The sequence below is a fragment of the Microchirus variegatus genome (genome assembly GCF_963457635.1).
Source record: "Microchirus variegatus genome assembly, chromosome: 8".
Classification (NCBI taxonomy): Eukaryota; Metazoa; Chordata; class Actinopteri; order Pleuronectiformes; family Soleidae; genus Microchirus; species Microchirus variegatus.
The window spans coordinates 27,238,931-27,262,362 of NC_139809.1; the positions used below are offsets into that span (position 1 = coordinate 27,238,931).

The 23,432-nt window shown below is 41.6% G+C and overlaps 1 protein-coding gene across 1 annotated transcript in view; it reads right to left on the reverse strand.

Annotated features, from left to right (window-relative positions):
- The window catches only part of b4galnt4a (beta-1,4-N-acetyl-galactosaminyl transferase 4a), a 188,881-nt gene that overhangs the window by 99,594 nt on the left and 65,855 nt on the right, over positions 1-23,432 (reverse strand). Inside the window, exon 2 of the mRNA XM_083894111.1 lies at positions 22,407-22,519. Within this exon, the coding sequence (XP_083750237.1) occupies positions 22,407-22,519 (113 nt within the window). The remainder of the gene's footprint in view (positions 1-22,406; positions 22,520-23,432) is intronic.

Here is a 23,432-nt window from a genome sequence, read left to right on the forward strand (position 1 = left end):
GTATATGGTGCATGTACTGCACACGTACTGTACATGTGACTAATGGTGATGCAAGATAATATATATATATATATAATATTTTGACAAAATATGTCGAAAAGTGCATTTCCATTTCCAAGTTCACCTAATGTAGGGCCCTATGAAATCCGTTTTATTTTTTTCCAAATTCCGTTTTATTTTTTCCCAAATTCCGTTTTTTCCGTTTTAATTTTTTAGAATTCCATTTTTTCCGTTTTATTTATTTTTTATTCTGTTTTTTTTTACCTTTTATACTTACTTTACCACCATAGAATGTGTGCTTTTTGTGTCAATGCAACTTTCTTCTTGAATCCACTGACTTCTCAATTGTTCAATTGTTTTGACTTAAGTTAAATCCTAATTAAGTAAATGCCAGTGAATCTTAAAACAAGCCATGCAATGCTGGTCACATTTAAAAGTAAAATAATAATAATAAACATAAATAAATAAGTGGTAGTGCCCCCTCATCTGGTGCAGACGGATTTCTGCGCACCGCCCCTGCGCTGTACTGTTCTCCCTCTCCTGCGCCGTGCGCTTCTCCGTATCCGACTGGATCGTTTCTCAACACGCAATATTACCTCTACAACGCTGTAATTAAGGGAATAACAGATGCATCAGATGAGCTGATGTCTTTAGTTAACTGTTCAAAGAGAGAGAATGTTCTCTGCTGTGAAGTGAAAGTCGCGGGGAGTTCATAAGTTTCACTTTTGCGCAGATACTTTCCAGCATTTAACAGGCGATGTTCCACAGTTTACTCGCCGTGGTTCGGCCGCCGAATTATCGGTGCATTCCTAAATACAACATCTTTATTGACAATAACAATATAACCGTAATAATGGCGTATTTGATGGTGTGACTTGGGTTTCAATCGGCACCTGGACAAGGAGACGCTCGCCGGTTACATGCGAGCGCAGCGCACTTGTTCCGCGGTTTAGAAAAAAAAAGTGTATATAAAGTAAATAAACAAGCAACACGCACTGGGGGAGACCCTGACCGGGTGAGTGTTTGTGGGGAGATACACGGGTGGTGCCACGAATGAGCGTTCCCCGGAACATTTCTCCAGACAAACGTTCTTTCTCCTCACGATGACAGCATTTCAGTCACATTATGTCAATTTCCGCGATATTCCGCGTTTAACATTAGATTCCGTTTTTATTGGCCAATTCCGCGATTCCGTCCGCGATTCCGTTAACACGGAAATCATAGGGCCCTAAATGTTTACTTCAAACGCAATCACTAACGGCAGTTTGCGTCTCTGGATTTTCAATTTTGAACAAGCACACACCAGAGACACTTACTCACTCCACACCATTGATTCACTGATTGCAATTAACAAAGCGATGTTGGGTCAGGCACAAATTGAAAAAGCCAATAAAATTACGTTTTCACTAGCTAGCTGCCATCTCACAAGAGACTGAAACGAGCACTCTGGGCCCAGGCATGTCCACCAGCTAGCAGCATTGACTCTTGTGTCGATTTTCCCTGAAATCTCTTACTGGCTCATGTGAGAAAATCAAGGCAGTGGGTTTGTTTAATGACAGACTAAATCTAAGAGGACATGTGAAGGAATTGATATCCTGACAATAACAACAGAGCCAAACAAGGTGCTTCAGCAGATCGATATATCTGCAGCTGTAGCTCCAGATTAATAGACTACTTGGTTCACCTGTTTGCAGAGAAATGGAGAATAATTACCTCCTTTATCTCTGCTGTTTCACTCGTAAGTATTTAATCCTCAATCCATTTTTCCCTCTAAGTGCTTTAACAATAAGTCACAGTAGGACATGAGGGGGAGAACCAGACCTGATGTTTGCAACACAAAAGCTGGTAAATGAAGCCTATGTTATTTACTGCCTTCTCACATAGACTTAAAAAATGTTGGCAGGGGGGGGGGAGGGGGATTGCAGTATACAAACTTTTCTCAATATTTTTTTCCCTTAACCTCCTTCCCTACTGCATCTTTATGACAAACATGTCATAAAGCCATGTCTAAAATGAATAAACACAGACATGCTGCATACCCACAGAAAGGTCAGAAACTGGGCTAAAAGCTCATAAAAAAAACGTATACCAATCCATCAAACCAGAAGAGCAGAAAACACAGTAACAGCGTAAACATGTCACCTGGACAGAACAGAATCCACAGATTCCAACGGTACCATTTTTATATCACTTTACGACCAAGATTCACAGATCCAGCCTCAAAATAAGAGCAAAACAACAACTGGCTTTCACAGCAAAGGTAAGACCGGAAACAAAAACGATTCGAATGAAGAACTACACTTCCCAGCATCCTTTGGGGACTATTCCCAGTCTGATTAGAGAAGGGTGAATGTCTGTGCGTCCTTTTGACATGCTAATGAAGTGATTCACATGTAAGCCAGAGAGCTATGGCGCTGCGTAACTGAACATGCTGCAGAGTAAGAGAGTTGTTGTTATGCTCCGCACAGGGAGCATCGACGAACAGCGAGTTTTCATACTTTTTTTGCTTTTTAATGGGACACTGTGTAGTATTTATGGGTTTATATAACCCAAAATATATATATTATGTGCTCTTGCATTGTCTAGTCGCTGTATAATAGTTTTTGTTGCATTTTCGTAGTGTTTCAAAAAGTCATGTAAAATAACATGGTCGCGGGCCGCAGTTGCATTGCCACTGTTAGCAGCGAGACGCCATGTTTCTACCGGAGCCTGTAAGGACAAACGCGAGAGAACAAATCAAGCGTCGCTTTAATTGTAGCAGAAGTCCCGCCTCCACTCTCTCCGCTTGGTCTGCTACGGCTGCGGTAGCTCGCCCTCTCCCTCGCCTCACGAACCTCATCTGCTGACACGGAGAAAGACGACGAGGACGACATATGACCGGCTGAGGATACCGTAGCGCTCAGGGAAGGGAGGGGGTGAGCAGAGGAGCAGGTCTTTGTTGTAAATTTCAGCCTCTCCTCTAGATGGCACTATAAACTACTTACATCACCTTTAATTCAAAAAGTAATTTGCATCAATAGTGACATGCAGTCAAACATCTAATGGGAATAAATCAGTCAAATGTCTTCATTGGCTGATCACTGATAATCATGGCTATCTGCTCAGTAACTGTCAATTGGAGGAGGTTCTATTGACTTAAACATGCTGGCAATACATTACTATACTAAAGGATGATAATGGAATTTAATACTAATGCTGAGCATACTACTTTTCTTAAACCCATAAAATGAGGTGAAATGAAAAGGCAGAGGTTGTCAGAGAAATAAATGTGGTTGTACGAGAGTAGGAAAAGAGAAAGAGAAAAGGAGATAAAGAGGATGAGAAGGAGCCAGTGCGTTCCTTCACATTTTTTCCAGAGGTTAGGGGGTTAGGTATTTCCATGAGTGGTGAGGCAGGCGAAAAACCCAAGGAGATCAATCAGGAGGCTCCGAGTGTCTGGCCTCTGTCCGGAGACTCCGGACAACATGGGGACAGCAGAGATCGATGAGGAGTAACGCCAACTGGCTGCTTCACCACAGGAGATGATACAATATAGACCGGAAAACACAGCACCGGCTGAAAGCCAGGGTGGAAAACAGTGGAAAGGTTTGATAGAGGGAAGTGAGACAATGGAGGGATGAGTGAGAAAGAGACATAAGAAACCAAGGGTGAATTCCAATTCCTTGCTTAACCCTCAATCTTAATCCTCAATCTCAAAAATGTGTGCTCCCTCTAGTGCAAGTGCTGTCCCGATTCTCAGAAAAATTACGTTGAGGGCCAAGTTTAAGGGCTGTATCGCCCTCAATATTGAGATTTTCCGAAACTACCCTTGGGAGCAAGGGCTACCCAGAATGCATTGCGTGTTTTCACATAAGAAAGATGGCGTCGGAAGCAGCGAAGCGAGTGCGATACACATTAAGTATTTTCTTTGTTAATAGAGATATAAAAATTATGAAAACCATTGTATTATCTTAGTTTAGGCCCATATTATGGATTACTGACGTCATTGTTATATGTCCGTGGTTGTGGTATTTGTATGAGTATCATCTTATAACTAACTGACAACCTAATAACTTGACTGACAGGTCGTAATAAATAATCGTGACGTAAATGTGTTCTTCTTCTTCTTTTTTGGAGTTGACGGACTGGCGCAGCTTTCGCGTTATTCTGCCCCCTACAGTCTGAAGACGTATCTGCATTTAAGGGGTGTCCCATTTCTAAGTGACAAAATAACCCTCAACACTTGGTTTTGAGGGAAAGTTAAGATTAAGGGTTGAGCTTGAGGATTAAGATTGAGGGTTAAGATAGGAATTGGAATTGGCCCCAAATGTGAGGTTTTTTTTAATCAATGTTTTTGACAGTAGTGCACGTTTAGCAATAAATACAGTATTCTATAACTTTGACAGATCTAGGACAGGATTTCAGTATACATTCAGTTAGGGTTCATTTTTGAGTTAGAATCAGACATATATATTCAGTCTGTGCTCTGTGGAAGTCACATCCATGTTCTGCCACTTTAAAAAGGAAGCATGCAGACAAAGACAAAAAGGCAACAAGGGAACTGTCTCCTGTAGGAAACTCCCAAAAGAAAACCTGAAACAAAACATGAAATCCCTCCATCTTAGATACTGCGTCCGTACAGGGAATACAGATGAAAGACAGAAATGTTCCCTCAGGAATGCAAATGAATCTGCTCCTTTCATCCGGGGGTCATACAAACACGCCCACACTAAGACCTGAGTCTCCAGTTCTATTACTCACACTCACTCCATGTATCTACTTTATCTACCTACCCATGATGCAATTCTATCAACTCTTCTTATCCTCCAACCATCAAATAAATGCCTGGGCAGAGGAAGATTCCACAAGAGAGTGAAAATGCCTATTTCTACCGTTTATTGTGTTTCAGTATGCTTCTAATCCCTGCCATGTTTCCATTGTCGAGTGGTTCTTTTGGTTTTTATTGTGCAGAAGAAACGTCTTTTTTTTTGTTTCCTGTTATCAAGTGGCAACAGGAACAGAACCCCCTCCTGTAAATCTGGCTTACACACAGTTATCTCCTACACACACTTTTACTGACTGCAGCACTGCCTTCTACAGCAAGGCCATTTTCTATGATCCATTTTCCTAAAAGCACCAAGGCATTTGACTATCAGCTCTGTCTGTTCTCCAGGCTCATTTCCTCACATGTAACACAGCAGAGACTACAGAAGTCAACATTTTAGTCATCATTTTTCTTTTAGACACTCGTCTCTCTCTACGAAGGAAAGTTAAAATTACCTTCCAGGTGGATTATACGCATTGTTTGTACAGTGCCAGGTTAACTTATCAAATTTTAAATTTGATGACCTAGATGATCCATTTCTGTCATACTCAATAAAGACTGATGAATCAATGATTTATAGTCCACTACATGGTTAATGTCACACAACGCAACACCACACAGAAACATACATGCACGCACAGACAAGCATTAGCATTTTTGTTAGCATTTTTTTTTCTGGGAAATGTGCATGTTCTGCAGGATGATGGTTCATGGTAAAGGAATTAAATTTTTGTTCAAATCGTATCTTTATCTTTTTTTTTCTCCCGTTCCACGTTGCAAGAGATTGTAAATCCTTGTGAGCCGTCAATCATCTGGTAATCTCCGTTCACTGTGATCTGACCACTCTATAGATGCTGTCGTGAGATTAATTCACTGTGATATCACGAGCGTCTTGATATACGAGATGCAAAAAATATATTCAAATGAATTCATATGAATACATTTCCCAGCCAAGCTGAGCTCTGGTCAAACGTCGATGTGCTTACGGACATAAAACATTGTGACACTTTGAAACATCATTTCATTTTACTGTTAGCACCTTGTATTTGTGGCCAAGAACTCCCTGACCTTCTGTGGCTGAATCAACACCGTGAGGTCTCAACATGAGTCTAAAAGAAAGTAACCCGCAGAGTGAGAGAAGGTTGAGAAAAAAGACAAAGATTTATTTACAATATTGTCCAATGGTATGACCTATAACACATCGGCCTTCACCCAGCATGACCTCAGCATTAAACTGAGCATAAACAGTCAGCTGGAAACCGCTCAGACCCAACTAATGCTGGAACATAACCTGCTGGTTGGAACCAAAGTGAGAGCAGCAGCAGTTTCAGTATAGTGCCTAAAAGGATCGAGGCTAAACCCTCAGTGTAATTCTTCTCCTACCAATGTAAGAACTAAAACTAAATGCTCTTAAAGCCTCAAAAGGTCATTAAGATGTGAATATTGTCAGGCTCAAAATCGGTTGTGGTTTCTGCACAACCGGTCACACCTGGCACAGAAACAAAAACAACTAGGAAAGCACTCGGAGAGCGCAGACCTCCGCCAAAGCAGCGCAATGCCGACAACATACACCCTCGCGGCGCGCCTGGGTCAGAGAGCGAGTGTTGTAACCAGTGATAGCGGGTACAGATCACGGCCAAAAGGTAATCACTTGTTCCTGGTCCCATTGCAGACATTACCTGAAAATTTCATTCAAATCCGTCCTGACTTATCGAGTTATGTTGCTAACAGACAGACAGGCAAACTCCGGCGAAAACATATACCTCCTTGGCGGAGATCAAAAACACATGTGCTCTCAAGGAAGATTATGGCAGCTCCAGTGCACAGTGGTTCACAGTGGTTATAGTTACAGATTTTATGATAATTTAGCCATTTAGCTGTTGTCAGCTTGGTGGCACCTGTGGCAGTGTGAGTGCACTCCAGTCAGATCAGCTGATGAAGCAAGTGTCACTTTCTCTGCAGTGACAGTAGTCTCTGCAATGTACTTAGCTTTGACTGTTGTGTGTGTCTTCCCACTTTAAAAGTATGTGAGTCTACAGTGACACCACCAGACCAGTTGGTCACAGACAGACAACAAATAGCATATATATATACAATAATAACCAGTTTTGGGTCATTTTTAATTTTATCCAAGTGTGTATTAATGGTCATTTACGCTGTGCATTTCTGTAAAGAAAGAAAAAAAACCTTGCAGCAGCACATCAGGGAAACACAGTCCAACTTGTTGTTATCATGGTGGTTAATACTGCAGTGGTATTATGGGCTTTACAGATTTGCACAGTGGGAAAAGACAAAAACGACACTTTATCAGTAGGATACTGAGGTGTCTATTTTGACAGTACTTCACGTTTGTCTGCACACACTCAGCTGTTGAAGCAGAGGAACAAACCCCAACTCTGTTACTATGAGGTCATAGGGAGTGTCACACGAATATGGAGCTGACGTCAGTGCTGGAGCCCTGTCTGGGAGTTTATTACAGACCCGCAGCTTGGATCTCAGTGTCTGTGACCCAGCACCAGGCTGACAAATGCCTAGGCGGCAAAAGCACTGAAGCATCCAGAGGAAAAACAATTTAGGACTAAACCTTTAGATGGCGTCCTCTAACATAGATGTCAACACCACCAAGCTGGAAAAATCAACATTTTAGGCTAATTCAAGCAGTTTGAAGTATTATAGGCTACATTCAAGGGCATAATTTATCAAGGGCAAATTAAGTGATGTATGGGGATGTGGGAGCTCATTAATAAAACTACCTACATAAAATTTTCCTTTGTTAATCCCAATCAACTTGAAAAATGTGCATTGCTTTGGCACAACTCATGATCCGCCCGAAATACTCCACAAACAATCGATGCAAATCCCTAATGAATATTGATGTGAAAAGAAGTCAGTATATTCACACTTAAAATCAGACAATCCTCAGTCCTCCCACCTGTCACATGCTGCCACCATCCTCACTTTTCAGCTGCTGCAGAGGCGCCACCACTGACTGTGAGTGGCAGTACAGCACACGGTCCACCTCAATTCTCTGGGATTTGGAGGAGAAGAACGTGATGGAGGGACAACACTGATGAAATATTCAGTGGGATTTGTCTTCACTGTGTTTTCACACTGTCTTCAAGCCTCTTTTTCTTTACGTGCGTCTTATGCATGAACTGTAAGTTCTTGTGTGGGAAAACAAAATCTAACCTCACCCCTGCTCGTGAACTGAGCAAGAACACAATAGTACTTTATTGCCAAACTCTGTTTTGGCTCTGGTTTTTAACTCTGTCATTCATGATGTAAACCTCACTCTCACTTATATTCTCTTAACCCACGGTTCAAGTGGTCCTAAGTGCCTCAGACATAATCGATCCCATTATCTAAAAGGTCTTGGTCTATATTTTAGATCTATTGTACTTAGGCCTTGTTTAGACTGCTGCCCATATCAGCATTTTATGGATATCCAGATTGAATCTAGCAGTGTGGTTAGGGTTAGGGTTAGGGATTTTGGCAGTCTGGACAGCTGAAAAACACAATTTTTCCAAAGGGGAAACATATGGCGGTGATTTCTAATGTGATTCTGATCAGATTTTTAAAGATCTGTTTCAATCTGAATGTCTAAGATAGGATTTCAAAGTGTTTTCCCCCGAATTCCACTGAATGTGTATTTGTCGCATTACGGAAGGAATATGTAATCTTCCACACACTTGGAATGAGTTGCGTACCATTCTGTCGTTGTTCCCATAGAAAATATGCTTTTGTGTTCCAACAATAACGTAGATCCGGAGAGACAGAATGAATGTGAAACATTCAACAAAAAAAGATTGGATCGATCACTTCGCAATATATAATGTGAACAGCTTGAACTGCTGGTCAAGAAGATCAGATTCTGATGGGATATTCTTACAAATCCAATTTGGGCTGTGGTCTAAATACAGAAAATAAGATAGAGACAGTCAGGTTGGCAGTGGAGTCTGTGATCAAGAAACAAAAATGAACCAAACACTTTGCAAGCCAGTACATGTCCATGCACATTAATTCAAGCTACAATCGTAATTCAACTACATCATTCAATTGGACTCGTCCCAGTACACAAGCACAAGTGGGGAATCAATTTATAGATTCAAGTGTGTCCACCTCCAATCTGGTAGGTGGTTACATGCCCCCCCTTTCAGATTGTTACCTTTAAGCTGTTTCCTGTTTAGCTAGTGGCTAATTGTTAGCATGTTGAGCACCATTCCAAGGGTGAATTCCAATTCCTTTCTTAACCCTCAATCTTAACCCTGACAGACTGGACGCAGCTTTCGCGTTATTCTGCCCCCCGCAGTCTGAAGACGTATCTGCATTTAAGGGGTGTCCTATTTCTAAGTGACAAAATAACCCTCAACTCTTGGTTTTGAGGGCCGGTTAAGATTAAGGGTTGAGCTTGAGGGTTAAGATTGAGGGTTAAGATAGGAATTGGAAATGGTCCCAAGTCTCCTTTCCATTGATCAACTTGAAATATTCAATTGTTAAATAAGACAGATCATAACATTGGTCTCCTAGTCTGTCAAACCAATGTACTGGCCTTGATTTTGCCGAGCTCCTTCTATTATTTCTCTGTTTTCGCCATGGTTGGGAGCTGAGCTGCATGCACAGAACCACCAGGCCAGTCTCTGGTCAATCTAAACATAGAGTATACATGCGATAATGATTTTACTCCCAATAGCAATATTTGGTCTTAAAACATTTCATTCAGAACCATTGTAGTCACACTAACATGTATTTTAAAAACTCTGGTTTTAGTCAGACTACTGCAATACTTTTTTGAATGTACTGAGTGAGAAACTTGAGAGAAGTGGAGAAAGACTAAGAGTGTGAGCTCTGACATCCTGGTGTGGTGTTCTTCAGCTGATGTACCAAATGCCTCATGGGAGATCCATTTCCACTTGGCTGAGCGCTGATCCAATCAGCCAGCAGGAGAGAGAACTCTGTCAACCAAATGTCAGACATGAGGACACTGACTCACCACCTGGATTTATCATCCAGAAATGCTTGCAGACTGTCTTGTTTAAATCTGTGACCACATTTTAAAATACTCAATTAAACGTAATGGATACTTGGAAAAACTGAACCATGCCCCAGTAATCTCCATGATCACATCTAAATATCAGATTGAGCAATCACACCATGACTCTAATCCCTGCGTTTGGGTCCATTTACAGATTACATGAACCCTGAGACCCAGAAGTGTATCATCATCATCACAGCCACTCCTGCATGCTGCATAATCCAGTTGATTGTGTTGCTGACAAGTCATGTGTATTTACTAGTCTGTCCGTGCTCCCTGCTCCACATCACTCTCAGGGAAGTCTCCCACTGCCACTGCCAGCTTTGTTCCACCTCCCATAAACTTTAAGCAAGGCCAGAGCAATGTAGGGCAGCCATATTTACAGCCCTGGAAGCAATTGGAGGTTAAAAATGAGGCCTGGCATCTGTGGTTTATGAGCTGCTGCAAAATTGCCACTATGATTAAAATCTCCGTCAGGTGAAAGACAATGGCACAGCCCCCTTTTGCTCAGCCCTGCTGTGAAAGACCTCTTCACACTCTCCTCAGCCTCATATGCAAGCCTTTATTCTGGCTAACTGGCCTTTTATTGCCCGCTGTCTTATTAATGTCTGTGAAAGTGCAGAGTGAGAGTAGTTGGCCCTCTCTGTGTGTGTATGTGTGTTTGTGCATATGGGAGAGGTTTTAAAGAAATAAAAATGTATCAACCCAGAAATATTGTTTTATTTTTAGTGGTTTAAATCTCAAAAAATGACCAAAATCTATGCTATAATATTTATTTCACATGTTTAAATGTACATATGACTGAACGTGGATATACTGTAACACATGGAATGAGAAGTTCAAACATTTAATTACCAATAATACCATTTTTATTTTTATTTTTTGATTGCATTGTATTGCTATTAAGACTCTAGTTTTTCTAGTTTTTGCTAATTCTTCCAGGGTTGTCACAAAAGCAGTTTTGTTGTGTTGGACAATAGCGTGCTTCAGTCTTAAAGGAATTGTTAAAAAAATGCAGAATTGAGCATTCAAGTATTCTTGCTCAATTGTCCGATAAAGACATTCCAGTTGAATCTACAGTTTGTCATCATATAAAGTGGATGAAACATGTACATGGGTTAATTTAGAGAAGAAAATCCAATATTAATCTGTATTATATGGGACATGTTATTGATTGGTGTCACACGGTGTTACTGAAACTTTATCCCGTGATGTGCAGAAAAATGTTTCAGATACCCAGGATCAGATACATGAAATATGAATGTTACAATTTCGTAGAAGGAGTTTCAAAATCGGGCTCCTTAATTATTTTTATAGTTCATTTCCTGAACTGCAGTATGTGGATCATCTGTTCTCAGTAAAGATTAGATTACGTAGTTCAATCAAGTTTAAATTTGAAAAGCACTTAAAAACTCTGTCAAATCATTTGACTTTGCACATTGTAAAAAAAAAAAAAAATGAGCGAAGAAGGGAAGATAATTATAGCTGATGTAATAGGGTGGTATCAGTGGAAGTATGAAGAATGAGGGGGGTTTGGTGATTAAACCTGATAAGATATTTCATTATACCCTCACAGAAAGTATGAGAATAACCTTCCTGTTTTAGGAGAAACTTTAGTCATCAAAATTCAGATCACCTCCGTGTTTTCATAGATTGCTCTGTCATCAGAGACTATTGGACAGAGATACATAATGCCCTGCAAGACTGTTTTGAATGTAAAATCCACCTGGATATTAAGACTGTATATTTTAGACACGTACGTCGTGAAATCGTAGAAAGAAAAGAGGTGAATATTTCATGGATACACTACTGGTGGCTTGAAAAGTCTATAACTTGGTTATCCTTTTAGAAACTGGGGTATAGAAATCTGAATGCATGGAATGAACATTAAAGCGGACCTAGACCGGAAGTTCCAATTAACGCTGTTTTTTAGTGTGTATCTGCATCATTACCTTGTTTATGAAGCCCTGAAGGTTCTAAACAAACAGTTCAGCCACTGCTGAGAACGATGTGTTTTATTGTAATCTCGGGCTCAGCGAGATCTCTGAAAAAACCCAGTCCGGTTACGTAAACACCGGTTATCCTGAACAGCAGTTCCTCCTGCTCCGGGCACTAGTCCGGGCACATCCGGTTGCGTACATTGAACCGCAGAAGAAGAATAACGTCCGGTGTGGAGGTGTTTCACGAGCGACAGTGTCTTCTGACTCTGGGTCAAAGTCATAAAAGGGATTGCGGCGGGGAGTCGTCGTGACAAGGCTATTTTTAAACATTGTTAAAACAATGTTTTGATAATGAGGAGCAGTGCATCCACCGTTCCAGATGGGGGAGCTGCGCTTCTGAGAGCTGGTGTGCTGAATATGTCACTTCCGGGTACTGGCCAATCACAAGACTCTGTCTTCTGGGTGTGAGAGTTGAGTCTCAAATCTCGTGGCTGGGAAACACCGTCAGAAAAGAGGATTTCTATCGGCTCGTTTACAGCAACTAGGAGGTTTTTGACCATAAAAACAAGTTAATGTATGTAAGTAGACCTCCATAACTCACATACATGTGCAACAGGACCACTCTATGTGAGCTTTAATAAAAATGTAAACAATCCATTCACTATCTACCACTTTAGCCACATGAGGGTCGCGGGGAGCTGGAGCCAATCCCAGCTGATATAGGGTGAAAGGCAGGGTAGATGAACAACCATTCACTCTCACACTCACACATCATACTGTTCATTTAGAATGTCTAATTAACTCCACACAGAAAGATGTCAGTGGAGGTTCTCAGTCATTGAAGTCCACACAGAAAGTCCCTCGGTCGGACCGGGGTCGCAAATCCGGATCTACTTGCTGTGAGGCATCAGCGCTAGCCACCACGCCACCGTGTGGCCCACCATTTATACAATGAGTAAGCTACATCATATTCATACTTATGTTCTAAAATCCAACAATGTACAACTACAACAACTACTACTAGTGATGCTCTGACCTTTACCTTCTGACAAACACGATGGACAACCCTAATTTATGAAGATATTGTGCCGAAATAAAGTTACAAATATTTTGCATCCTCACTTAGTGGGCACTTCAGCTCTTCCCACAGATTGAGATTTGACTTGTTGTGGTGGGTGGTATAATGTGTGACTGATGTGAAAGCAAAGACTCTAGCAGTTTAGTAGAGGGGGAGTGTAATGCAGGTCTTTTTTCTGTAAATAAAATACACAGATTAGCAGCTGTGTGGGTGAACAAGTATGATGTCAATGTCTTGCAATCACAAACTCTCACAAAAACGCTCGCTTCAATAAGGAGGAATAATCGGTAACCCACTGGACCGTTGTGTCAGGGATCTATGTTTCAATATAAACTTGTAAATTGCGGTATTATTATTCTGTTTTATATACAGTAACCCCTCACATTAAATTTCTCTCCGGCTTGACACCATGCGTGCCCTGAGTCCATATACTGCAATAAAACAACACCTCGGATTTCACACATTACACTGACATGGCAGAGTGGTGGAGAGAGGAAGCGCCAGTGTGTGCTGTGGGGACATTTGAGTTTAATCAAACGGAAGAGAATTATTAAACAAAAAAGGTCACTGTCAGCAAGCGTCGTTTGGCACGCATCACACTTTCAATATGACCGCACATCTGCAACATCATCGCCAGGCAATATCACTGTGTGGAAGCAGGACAGCTGAGCATGTAATGCCACAATCCAAAAGGCAACAGTCTCTCACTAGTGCCTACACACACACACACACATTCACACACACACCACTGGTTCAGAGAGACACACAAAAATAACAAGGGCAGTGGGGGCGTTTATAGTGAGATGTGGGCTTTCGTCACCTTGATAAAACGCTCAACCCACGTAACAAATTACTCTTGCACATTTTTCAATAAAATATTCACCCAATACACAAGGAATGCACATACATGGAATATTTTTTCTTCTAGGTGAGATTTTTTTTTAAAAGAAAAAAGATTGCTTTTGAATTATACAGTGTTTTTCACTACATGAACTCATCTAAAATCCTCCAGAATAAAATGCCCTGGACCAAAAACCTGTGACCAAAACAACCCCCAGCTACAAATGGAACTGTGGGCTGCCTGTATTGTTGCATCCCTTAATCCATACTGCCACGGCTGAAAACGCGCGTCACACAACAAATCACGTTCACTGGACGTGCTCATGCTGGTGTAAAGACGAAACAGACATTCCTCTCTTTCGGTTCCAGAAAACACGTCTAACGTGAAACAACATAAAAAGCTAACAAACAAAAAAAAACAGGTGAAACTGGAAGTTATCTCTCATAGCTGAATGAAAGCAAAATGTGCTGCCAGTCAGACAGTCGGTGGACATTTTACCCAATACAGTCTGAACTCTTTGTGCATGTTGTGCACCGTATTGATCCACTGACAACCGTCATTACAGCGGGTCAGGTTACATCAGAGATAAAGCAGAGCAGAGCCACAGCTCTGCAACTCTCTGCTCCACTCTAATACATGAATGATAAGCATATCAGGATTGATGCAGTTAAAGGTGAAGTAAGTAGTTTATAGTGCCATCTAGAGGAGAGGCTGCTCTCCTCAAACTGCTCCTCTGCTCACCCCCTCCCTTCCCTGAGCGCTACGGTATCCTCAGCCGGTAAAATGTCATCCTCGTCGTCTTTCTCCGTGGTGCGGGCGTACGGTCAGGTACTGGTGTGTTACACCACCGCTGTAAAAATATGGTGTGGTCCTCCATTCTAAACGCGTAAAAAGATCCGCTCTCAGCCTCGTCTCAGCGCTCGTTTTTGTTCTCTCGGGTTTTGTCTATACAGGCTCCCGTAGAAACATGGCGTCGTGGCAATGCCACAGCGGCCCGCGACCATGTTATTTTACATGACTTTTTGAAACACTATATAAAAAAAAATATTATACAGCGACTAGACAATGCAGGAGCATATAATATGTATACAAAAGTGGAATTTTGGGTCATATAAACCCATAAATACTACGTAGTGTCCCTTTAAAGTGGTATACAGAGTATACATTCCACTACATATTAACACAAAATAATATCCATATATAAGGGTCTGCTCATACGTTGCACACATGTTTATTCAACATAAGTGGCACAAGTGTTTGTTTATCTCCAAGTCAATGTTAATGACTCACAATCTCCTCCTCTTTTCTGTCTCTTTTCTCCTCCAACCTTTTTGTTTCCCGTGAAGCCTCATCCCTCTATCTGTGCCTTCATCATTCATCCCTCTCGTCAGGAACGTCAGATGAAAGGAAGGACTAAAGAAAATCAATCTCCGGCAGACAGGGAGAGGATGCACACACACACACACACAGCCCATGGACACACATCCCACATACATGTTCACTTGTTGGTACCAACAGGCATAGGAACCAAAAAAAACAAAAATGTGTTCTGCCTGTCATATTGTCTGATAAATTGGTAACCATCTGGAGGCTCCCCTGGAGGTGAGGATGCGCACAAACACACCCAACAACACTCACAACTTTTGACAGAGTAAATCTATTGCAGGTTTCATCCTGAAAAGCAGGTGGCCAGAGAGATATGACACATCTTCCAAAAAAAAATAAAACCTCTCAGTCGGTTTGTGTAATTGCCAACCCTGACACACTCTGTCAACTATTTAAGCTGCAATTTTGGTGATTTGCAAGCAAAAAACAATTTTCTCCACAGCCAAAGCCTTTCACCAACATAGGGAGACATTTAATTACTTCCCCTACAGGAGATCACACTCCTCTTCCTCTCAACCCCTCTTTACTTCTGATCTACTCTTGTTTCCATCCATCATTTCACGTCTGTTCTTTCCTCCGGTGTTATTTTCCCTTTCCCTTGAATATGCGGTCAGTTTAACAATGCCTGTTTCCTCTCTGATGTCATTGTTTTCTCAGTCTATTTGACAACAAACAAAAGAGGTGAAGAGAGAAGATACATTTACAAGGCTCTTATCGGAAACATTAGAGGAGCTCACCGCGAAGGAGGAGGAGAGCACGTACTCCTGACACGTTAATCATATACTGTAAATCACTAGTCTCTATCTGTCCCTTTACTCAATGTATCTGTCTAAGAGACACACGCTGTGTTTAACTTGTCTTTGGCTGTCAGGCCGGAAACATGGAAACACGGACTACAGCTTTGACCTTTGGCACTGACATTAAATGTTAGTGAAGGTTTGTTCTCACTGCACTGGAGTGGCCACATTTTGACTGAATGTGTCAATTATGTTACGTTGGATTCTGAATGAGCAGCTGAGTGTAGTGTAAGGGTGAATTCCAATTCCTTGCTTAATCCTCAATCTTAACCCCCAATCTCAAAAATGCGCGCTCCCTCTAGTGCAAGTGCTGTCCAGATTCTCAGAAAAATTAAGTTGAGGGGCGAGTTTAAGGGCTGTATCGCCCTCAATATTGAGATTTTCCGAGACCACCCTTGGGAGCAAGGGCTACCCAGAATGCATTGCGTGTTTTCACATAAGAAAGATGGCGTCGAAAGCAGCGAAGTACGGAGCCCCCGAAGTGATATGAGAAAAAAAAATAAAATTACTCTCGAGTTTCCAAGTCGAGATCTCGAGTTTCAAAGTCGAGATCTCGAGTTTCCCAAGAAAATTAAAAAACAATGTTTTTTAAAAAAATGTTGTAAATGTGTTCTTCTTCTTCTTCTTTTTTGGAGTTGACAGACTGGACGCAGCTTTCGCGTTATTCTGCCCCCCACAGTCTGAAGACGTATCTGCATTTAAGGGGTGTCCCATTTCTAAGTGACAAAATAACCCTCAACACTGGGTTTTGAGGGCCAGTTAAGATTAAGGGTTGAGCTTGAGGGTTAAGATTGAGGGTTAAGATAGGAATTGGAATTGGCCCTAAGAAAAGAAAATAATGATGTCCTGTGTATGGGTGTGTGTGCAAAACTATCTTTAATGTAACATTTGTTACAGTGTGGTTTTTGGACAAAGTGACAGCCCCCGGTCTCAAACCAGTAGTCTGACCATTCTCCTCTGACCCGTGGCACCAAAATGGCATTATCTCTCATAGAACTGCTGCTGTGAATTGGACACTCTAAATTGACCGTAAGTGTGAGAGTGAGAGTGGATGGTTGTTTGTCTCTATATGTGGCCCTGCGATGGACTGGCGAACTGTCCAGGGTGTGACCCGCCTATCGCCCAATGTCAGCTGAGATAGGCACTGCACCCCCGCGACCCTCTGGTGGAGGATAAAGCGGTAGATAATGGATGGATGGATGGAGAACTGCTGCTCACTGGATGTTTTATATTCTAACAGCAGTTTCTGATACTCAGACCAGCCCACTGTCACCAACAACCATGCCACACTCTGATGTCTGCGCTGGACTTCTGCATCTCATCTTCACAGTAGCAACATGCATCTTGTTGCAATGTGATTGGATGATTAGTTATTTGCCTTAACCAGCAGTTGAACAGGCCGAATAAAGTGACAGGTGAATATAAACACAGAGACAAACTGAGAGGTCAAACGTTGCTGCAACAAAGTAGTGGTAAATGTGTATGTAAATTATAGATGAAGAGAAATAAGTTTATAGCTAAGCAGAAATATCTCAAGGGTGAGTTGTGTTGACACGTGCACACACACGGTTGAAAGGATATAATATAGTGCTTCTCAAGTGTTATACATAACTATAAATGGTGCTCAGTCATATCCCCTACAGATCATAAATCCAAATAAGCACTCCTCATAGCGGCGAATTCTATCTCCTATATTGTAATTGCGATGATTTAGAGCATGTTTACTATCCAAGTATGAACACAGTTTATCTAAGTGATCATTATTTAAAGCAAACCAAATCCATCATTCGTCGTTTAGGAAAACAAATGAAGCCATGCTATTAAAATTCATAAAGAGTGCTCCATAAACTTTCTGACACATTTTAGCGGCTTCAGCAGAATGCTAACGCAATGCGCAGCTGAACATTTTGGGGGGGCTTTAATGCACAAGACCGGCTCATCCCGAGAGCTGCTTTTCATTTGACTGTTACGGGAGAGAAGACCTAATGCTATCAAGCAGGTTTGGAGAGGAGAAGAGGAACGTTCAGCCGCTTTCCCTTCATGACTCTTATCTCTTCAAGCACATTTCCTAAAGCTTTCACTTAAATCGATTTTTGAAGACGACTGCATTTTATGAAATAAGATACATCGTCTTCTCCTCTTTGCCTATTCCCTGTGGCTTGTCGACAGCCATACAATGCTATGGTAAGAATTTGGGTTTACTGCGCATAAGTCCCATAAGTTGTGTGTAGTGGATATAGTAAATTATGTGTATAGGAGTGTGGTACACTGCACACTTTTTATCTCACTACCAAATCTTCACACTGTGGTTACTATGGCACATGCAGTCCAGAAATCGGTTGGACTGTGATATATTAAAGGTCACATAGAGTGGTCCTGTTGCACATATATGTGAGTTATGGAGGTCTACTTACATACATTAACTTTGACCCGGAGTCAGACCCAGAGTCAGAAGACAATGTCGCTCGTGAAACACCTCCACAACGGACGTTATTCTTCTTCTGCGGTTCAATGTACGCAACCGGATGTGCCCGGACTAGTGCCCGGAGCAGGACGATCGGCTGTTCCGGAGAACGGCTGTTTACGTAACTATAACGGGATTTTCAGAGATCTCGCTGAGCCCCGAGATATCAATAAAACACAGCGTTCTCAGCAGTGGCTGAACTGTTTGTTTTGAACTTTCAGGGCTTCATAAACAAGGTAATGACGCAGATACACACTAAACAACAGAGTTAATTGGAAGTTCCGGTCTAGTTCCGCTTTAAAGCAAAACACACTTCATGAGGGACACCATAGTTATACTGGGTAGGACGCCCCATTGCTCTCAACATTGCCTCAACTCCTTATAAAACAAATTTCACGACATGAATAAATTCTGTGTTCCCTGTTGATATTATTGCACCACATCATTTTCAACTGGAAAGCTGGCAACCTCCCACAATAAAGTGACACACACGTTCAGCAATAATACTCAGGTAAGCTGTAGCATTCAAATGATGATTGAGGCACCGACCATGGCCAGGAAACAGTGCCAACAGCTGCTTGGACTGGTGACATTAGCAAGGTTGGGTCAATGGGTTCATGGCGTTTACACCGAATTCAAAGAGCGTCCTCCGCCATCAGAGTAAAAACCTACCAGCTTCTGTATGTGGCTGTCAGGAATGGAACCCAAAATGGTGGTCTACTATCACACAACCATTTTGTATTGCACAGTCAAAGATACTGCTCTGCTCGCCACAGTTGTTATCCAAGTTCCTGTCAGCTCCAACAAGTCTTGCCACTCAAGAGCTCAAAAAAAGAAAAGAAAAAAACATGACTCTTGAGACGGCTGTGAGTGAAAATCCCAGGAGATCATCCGTTTCAGAAAAACTCAAATCAGCATGTCTGGCACAGTCAAACTCACAGCGATCATATTTCATTGGGATATGAACATTAACTTATATAAAATATAAAACAGCGAGCGCATGTCTAACAAATATACTGATGTCCTTCTAGACCAAAATCTTGGGTATTTAAAATAAGATCCCTATAGTTTGCCATAGCTTGATTACAGCTAAATCACATGGTTAATCTCTTTGAATTATCCCTACTGCTCCTGAATCTTAATTGTGTTATCTTGATTCACTCCACATACAGCAGCTTCTCGGGGATTTCCTTTATAGCCCTGTGTAATGATCCTCTCTAGCAGGGAGAGAGGCGGGAAAAAGCTTTTATTACCAAAATACTAATAACCGATATATCTCATTAATCTGTGCATCTATTTACAGCTCCTGCTCATCTGTGATATCAAATGACATCAAAAATTCCACCAAGCCAAAAAAGCAATGCACATTTAATTATACCAGACTGTGTGCTGTCACAGCCTGAGTCTTTGGAACTTCAGGTAGTTTTATAGCTAACTAAGCCTCAGGCAGGATACTACTTCAAGGTAGACGGTCTGTCAACGTGAATGGCAAGTGAAGGGCTGGAAACCTGGTCGGCTGAGGCTGAGAGAGGGGGTCGGATAATGAATTGCATGCCCAGAGGCCAAATGAGAAGTGGTGCATCTTGAGAGAAACAAAACATTTAAAAGTGCTGATGACTGCAACATAATGTCCCAATAATAATATAGTCATACAACACTACTCTAGTCTTTTACCTGGAGGAAGGTCTACTGATTTGTCTCGTCACAAATACATGATGTGATGTGCAGGTTAACTGCTGAATTTATATTTTCTTTGCTCCTCCCTCCTCTTTCTCTCCCTAATTAAGCACTGTTGTATCCCTGCTTGGGTTTTCAGTCACTGTTAGTCCTTTCTGGTCTCCGATTGGCTGAAGTGGCCCGAGTCTCTGTAGACTTTGATCAAATTTGCAGCGTGCTGTAAATGAGATCTGTGTCTGTGACGCACCAGGGAGAAATCAGTGGGCCGTGTCTTTGAATATTTCCCACTTGGCAACTGCTGATCACAAATTGACCAAGAGCAATTAGCCGTGACTCGCAGACCTGATCAGAGAGTGGATTGTCATTGGAAGTCGCGCAGTATCAACTAGACTTTAGCAAACTGGTAGAACAGACACAGTACACATTTACACACAGAGCTCGGTACAGATGTGAAAAACGTTAGGAAAAGACAGCAGTTTGTCAGTATTTCCAGATGCTTGCAGGAACTAAAGGAGCTAGTAATGTATCCACAAAGTTGGAGCAAACGTATTTTGTAGGAAATGATCTTTGGGTCCAGAATTTCTGTACCAAACCACAAAATTGAGCCACAGTTATGATAAGTACTGCTGCATGTACCATGTACTAATGATCATTGACAGTGTATTGACTGTATGTAGCAGGGGTGTGATTTTTTTGTTGGCCTGAAAATGAGCCTCACATGAATCATACAGATCTGAGTTTTTTCGCATAGGGCTGTCATAATTTGATTAAAAATCTATATTTATTAGTGCTGGGCACGGTAACGGCGTTATAACGCATGACGGGTCTTCTTGACGACTGACCGGAAAAAGACGCGCGCATGTTTACGTGCCTCCCGATTGTTAAAATTAGCTTTTCGTGCCGCGGTCCAGGTCGTGCACCGGAGTCCAGGCACCATTTACCAGTTAGCTCCGTTAGCTCCTTAGTGTCGTTTAGCGTGCCTACAGTGGAACTGGAGCGGTCTGTTTATTAAAGGAAAAGAGCAGCGCTACAAATAACCAGCGTACCTGTGTACGGCGTGTGCGTCTGTATTTAAAGTTTAGTGTTAGTTTAGTTGCCATGGAAACGCGTCATGCGTTAACGCCATATAGTTCCCAGCATTATATTAGAAATAATTTTTAATGATTTTTTTGTTATCATGTAATATTCGTGGTACATTTAGGTGACCAGTAGGGCTGCAATGATGAATTACTCGATTTTAGAGAGGTGTTTTTTTAACAATTAAGCGTTTTTTAGTTTCTTAAATGTGAATATTGTCTGGTTTCTTTGCTCCATTTGCCAAAAAAATAATTAAAACTAGATTCCAGGTTTGATAAACACTGATCAATATTTTAACTATATTTTATGGACAAAAAAATATTTGTTTTTCGTATTTTTGAAACAATACAATGCCGTCGTGTCATGGTAGGTGCACTGTATATTTTCCTTTTTTTTTTCCTTTGCCAATCACACCCCTGATGTAGTGTATTCACAGCTATGGCAGGAAGCAGGACAAGGTGCTATAACTAAGCTGTAGATAGGTAACATTTATACTAGGAGAAAATGGTCCCTTTCGAGTTTCTTCTTCTACACATTTACTTGTATGCATATTTTTCTTCTTCATCCCTAATTTTTCAGTATGGAAGGAGCCATTTTGGAGCACTAATCAGTGGGTGCAGAGAATGATAAGACTGTTCTGGGACCTCATTTGTAAAGCTTGCATATACACAAAAGATTTGTAAAAAACAAACTTGACAGGAAGCATGCGGCCCTTTATGGAAACTCTGACACATGTACACACACGTTTATGGGAGAGAGGAGAAACTGCGTCTCTGATGGCAGAAGGATGAATGACCAGCAACTGTTGACATGACACCACTGTCTAAGAATAGATTCCATTATTACAGCTTACAAGAACAATTTGTTTCCACACAAGGACAAATAAAAACAAATAATCAATAACCTGCTTGACTGATACTCCCTGAAACGCACCTTTCATACACACCCAAAGAAGAATGTTGTAAGGCTCTCGGCGTGAAGACTAGCAGAGCCGATTGTGATTCATAAAGAGAAACTGGCATAGGACGTGCATGATCTTGGTTTTATAAATCCAAATACTTTTTGCGTAAGCAAATCCTGTGTTTCATACGTACGCCAACTTTTCAGGCGTACGTATGCACACTTTTATAAATGAAGCCCCTGGATTGTAATTGTTGCATTGCTGATGAGCTCCTCCACATTCAAATAAGCAATTGTTGCTTTGTCAGAGGGATTTATGAGGGGTAAATGTGTTTAGGCAGGAATATAACATTGTTTGGTCCAGGGTTTGTGGGAGGGAGAGAAGGAAGAAAGGAATAAGTTAGACTTACCGCTGCATCATCCTCCCTACTATCGCTGGTGTCCTCGCTCTTGTGGTGGCCGGCTGAGGAGCGCGTGTCCCTCTTACGGCTGGCGTCCGTCCCTTCCGTCTGTCTCTCTCCATCTGGGCCAAGGTGAAAACACATGGACACTGCTTAGAAAGCCAGCAAGCGCTGTTAACATCACTTCTGTCACCTTCAATATCATCCTCATTTTCATCATCCACCTCAACATTTTTGTCATCATCATTGGTATCGTTGAAACTCTGACAGTTATTATATTATATATATATATAAATTATTAATAATCTCAAGCTATGACTCTTTTTTTCTAGACAGATAAAACTTGCTGGAGCTGTTCAAATGTGGTAATGACACAGATGGATTATGGGACTTTTGCTGCACAGTGACGACATTTGTCTTGGCCAGGAGAGGACAATCAGAATTTAAATCCACTGACTCATTATAAATGGGTGAGTGCTTGTTTTATTCTGTGCCTGGCACAGGACATATGGTGAGATCTGCCCCTTCCCTCTGCGCTGCCAGCTAAACAACACCCACACCTACATACTTAGAAACACAGACACACACACAATCTGGGCACAACTGAGTACAGAGTCGTAACAGGATATTCAACGTTTTATGAGGCCCAAGTTATCAGGAGCCACAAGGATAAAAGAGATCCTCGTAAAGATTCCCATGAGGTCTTCTACCTATTTGTGGACTTTTATTTTCTAAAAAAAAGAAAAAAAAGAAAAAGGAATCCATACACTATTCAATTCAATTCAATTTAATTTAATTTACCCCGTACTGCATTCGACCCCCTCTGGCTGACATGGTTCACAAATGTACACCCCCCCCCCCCCCCGCAGGTGAAATGGGCTGCCATAAAAGGTGGCGTCTGTGCCATTGACTGGCCTATAAAGAGTGTGGTGAGGAGAGGGAGGGCACATTGTGGTGTCCCAAATGCATTATGGTGAAAGTGGTTCATTACCGTCTGCTGAGCAGAGGTGGCTGGAGTGTATGCACATGCATACA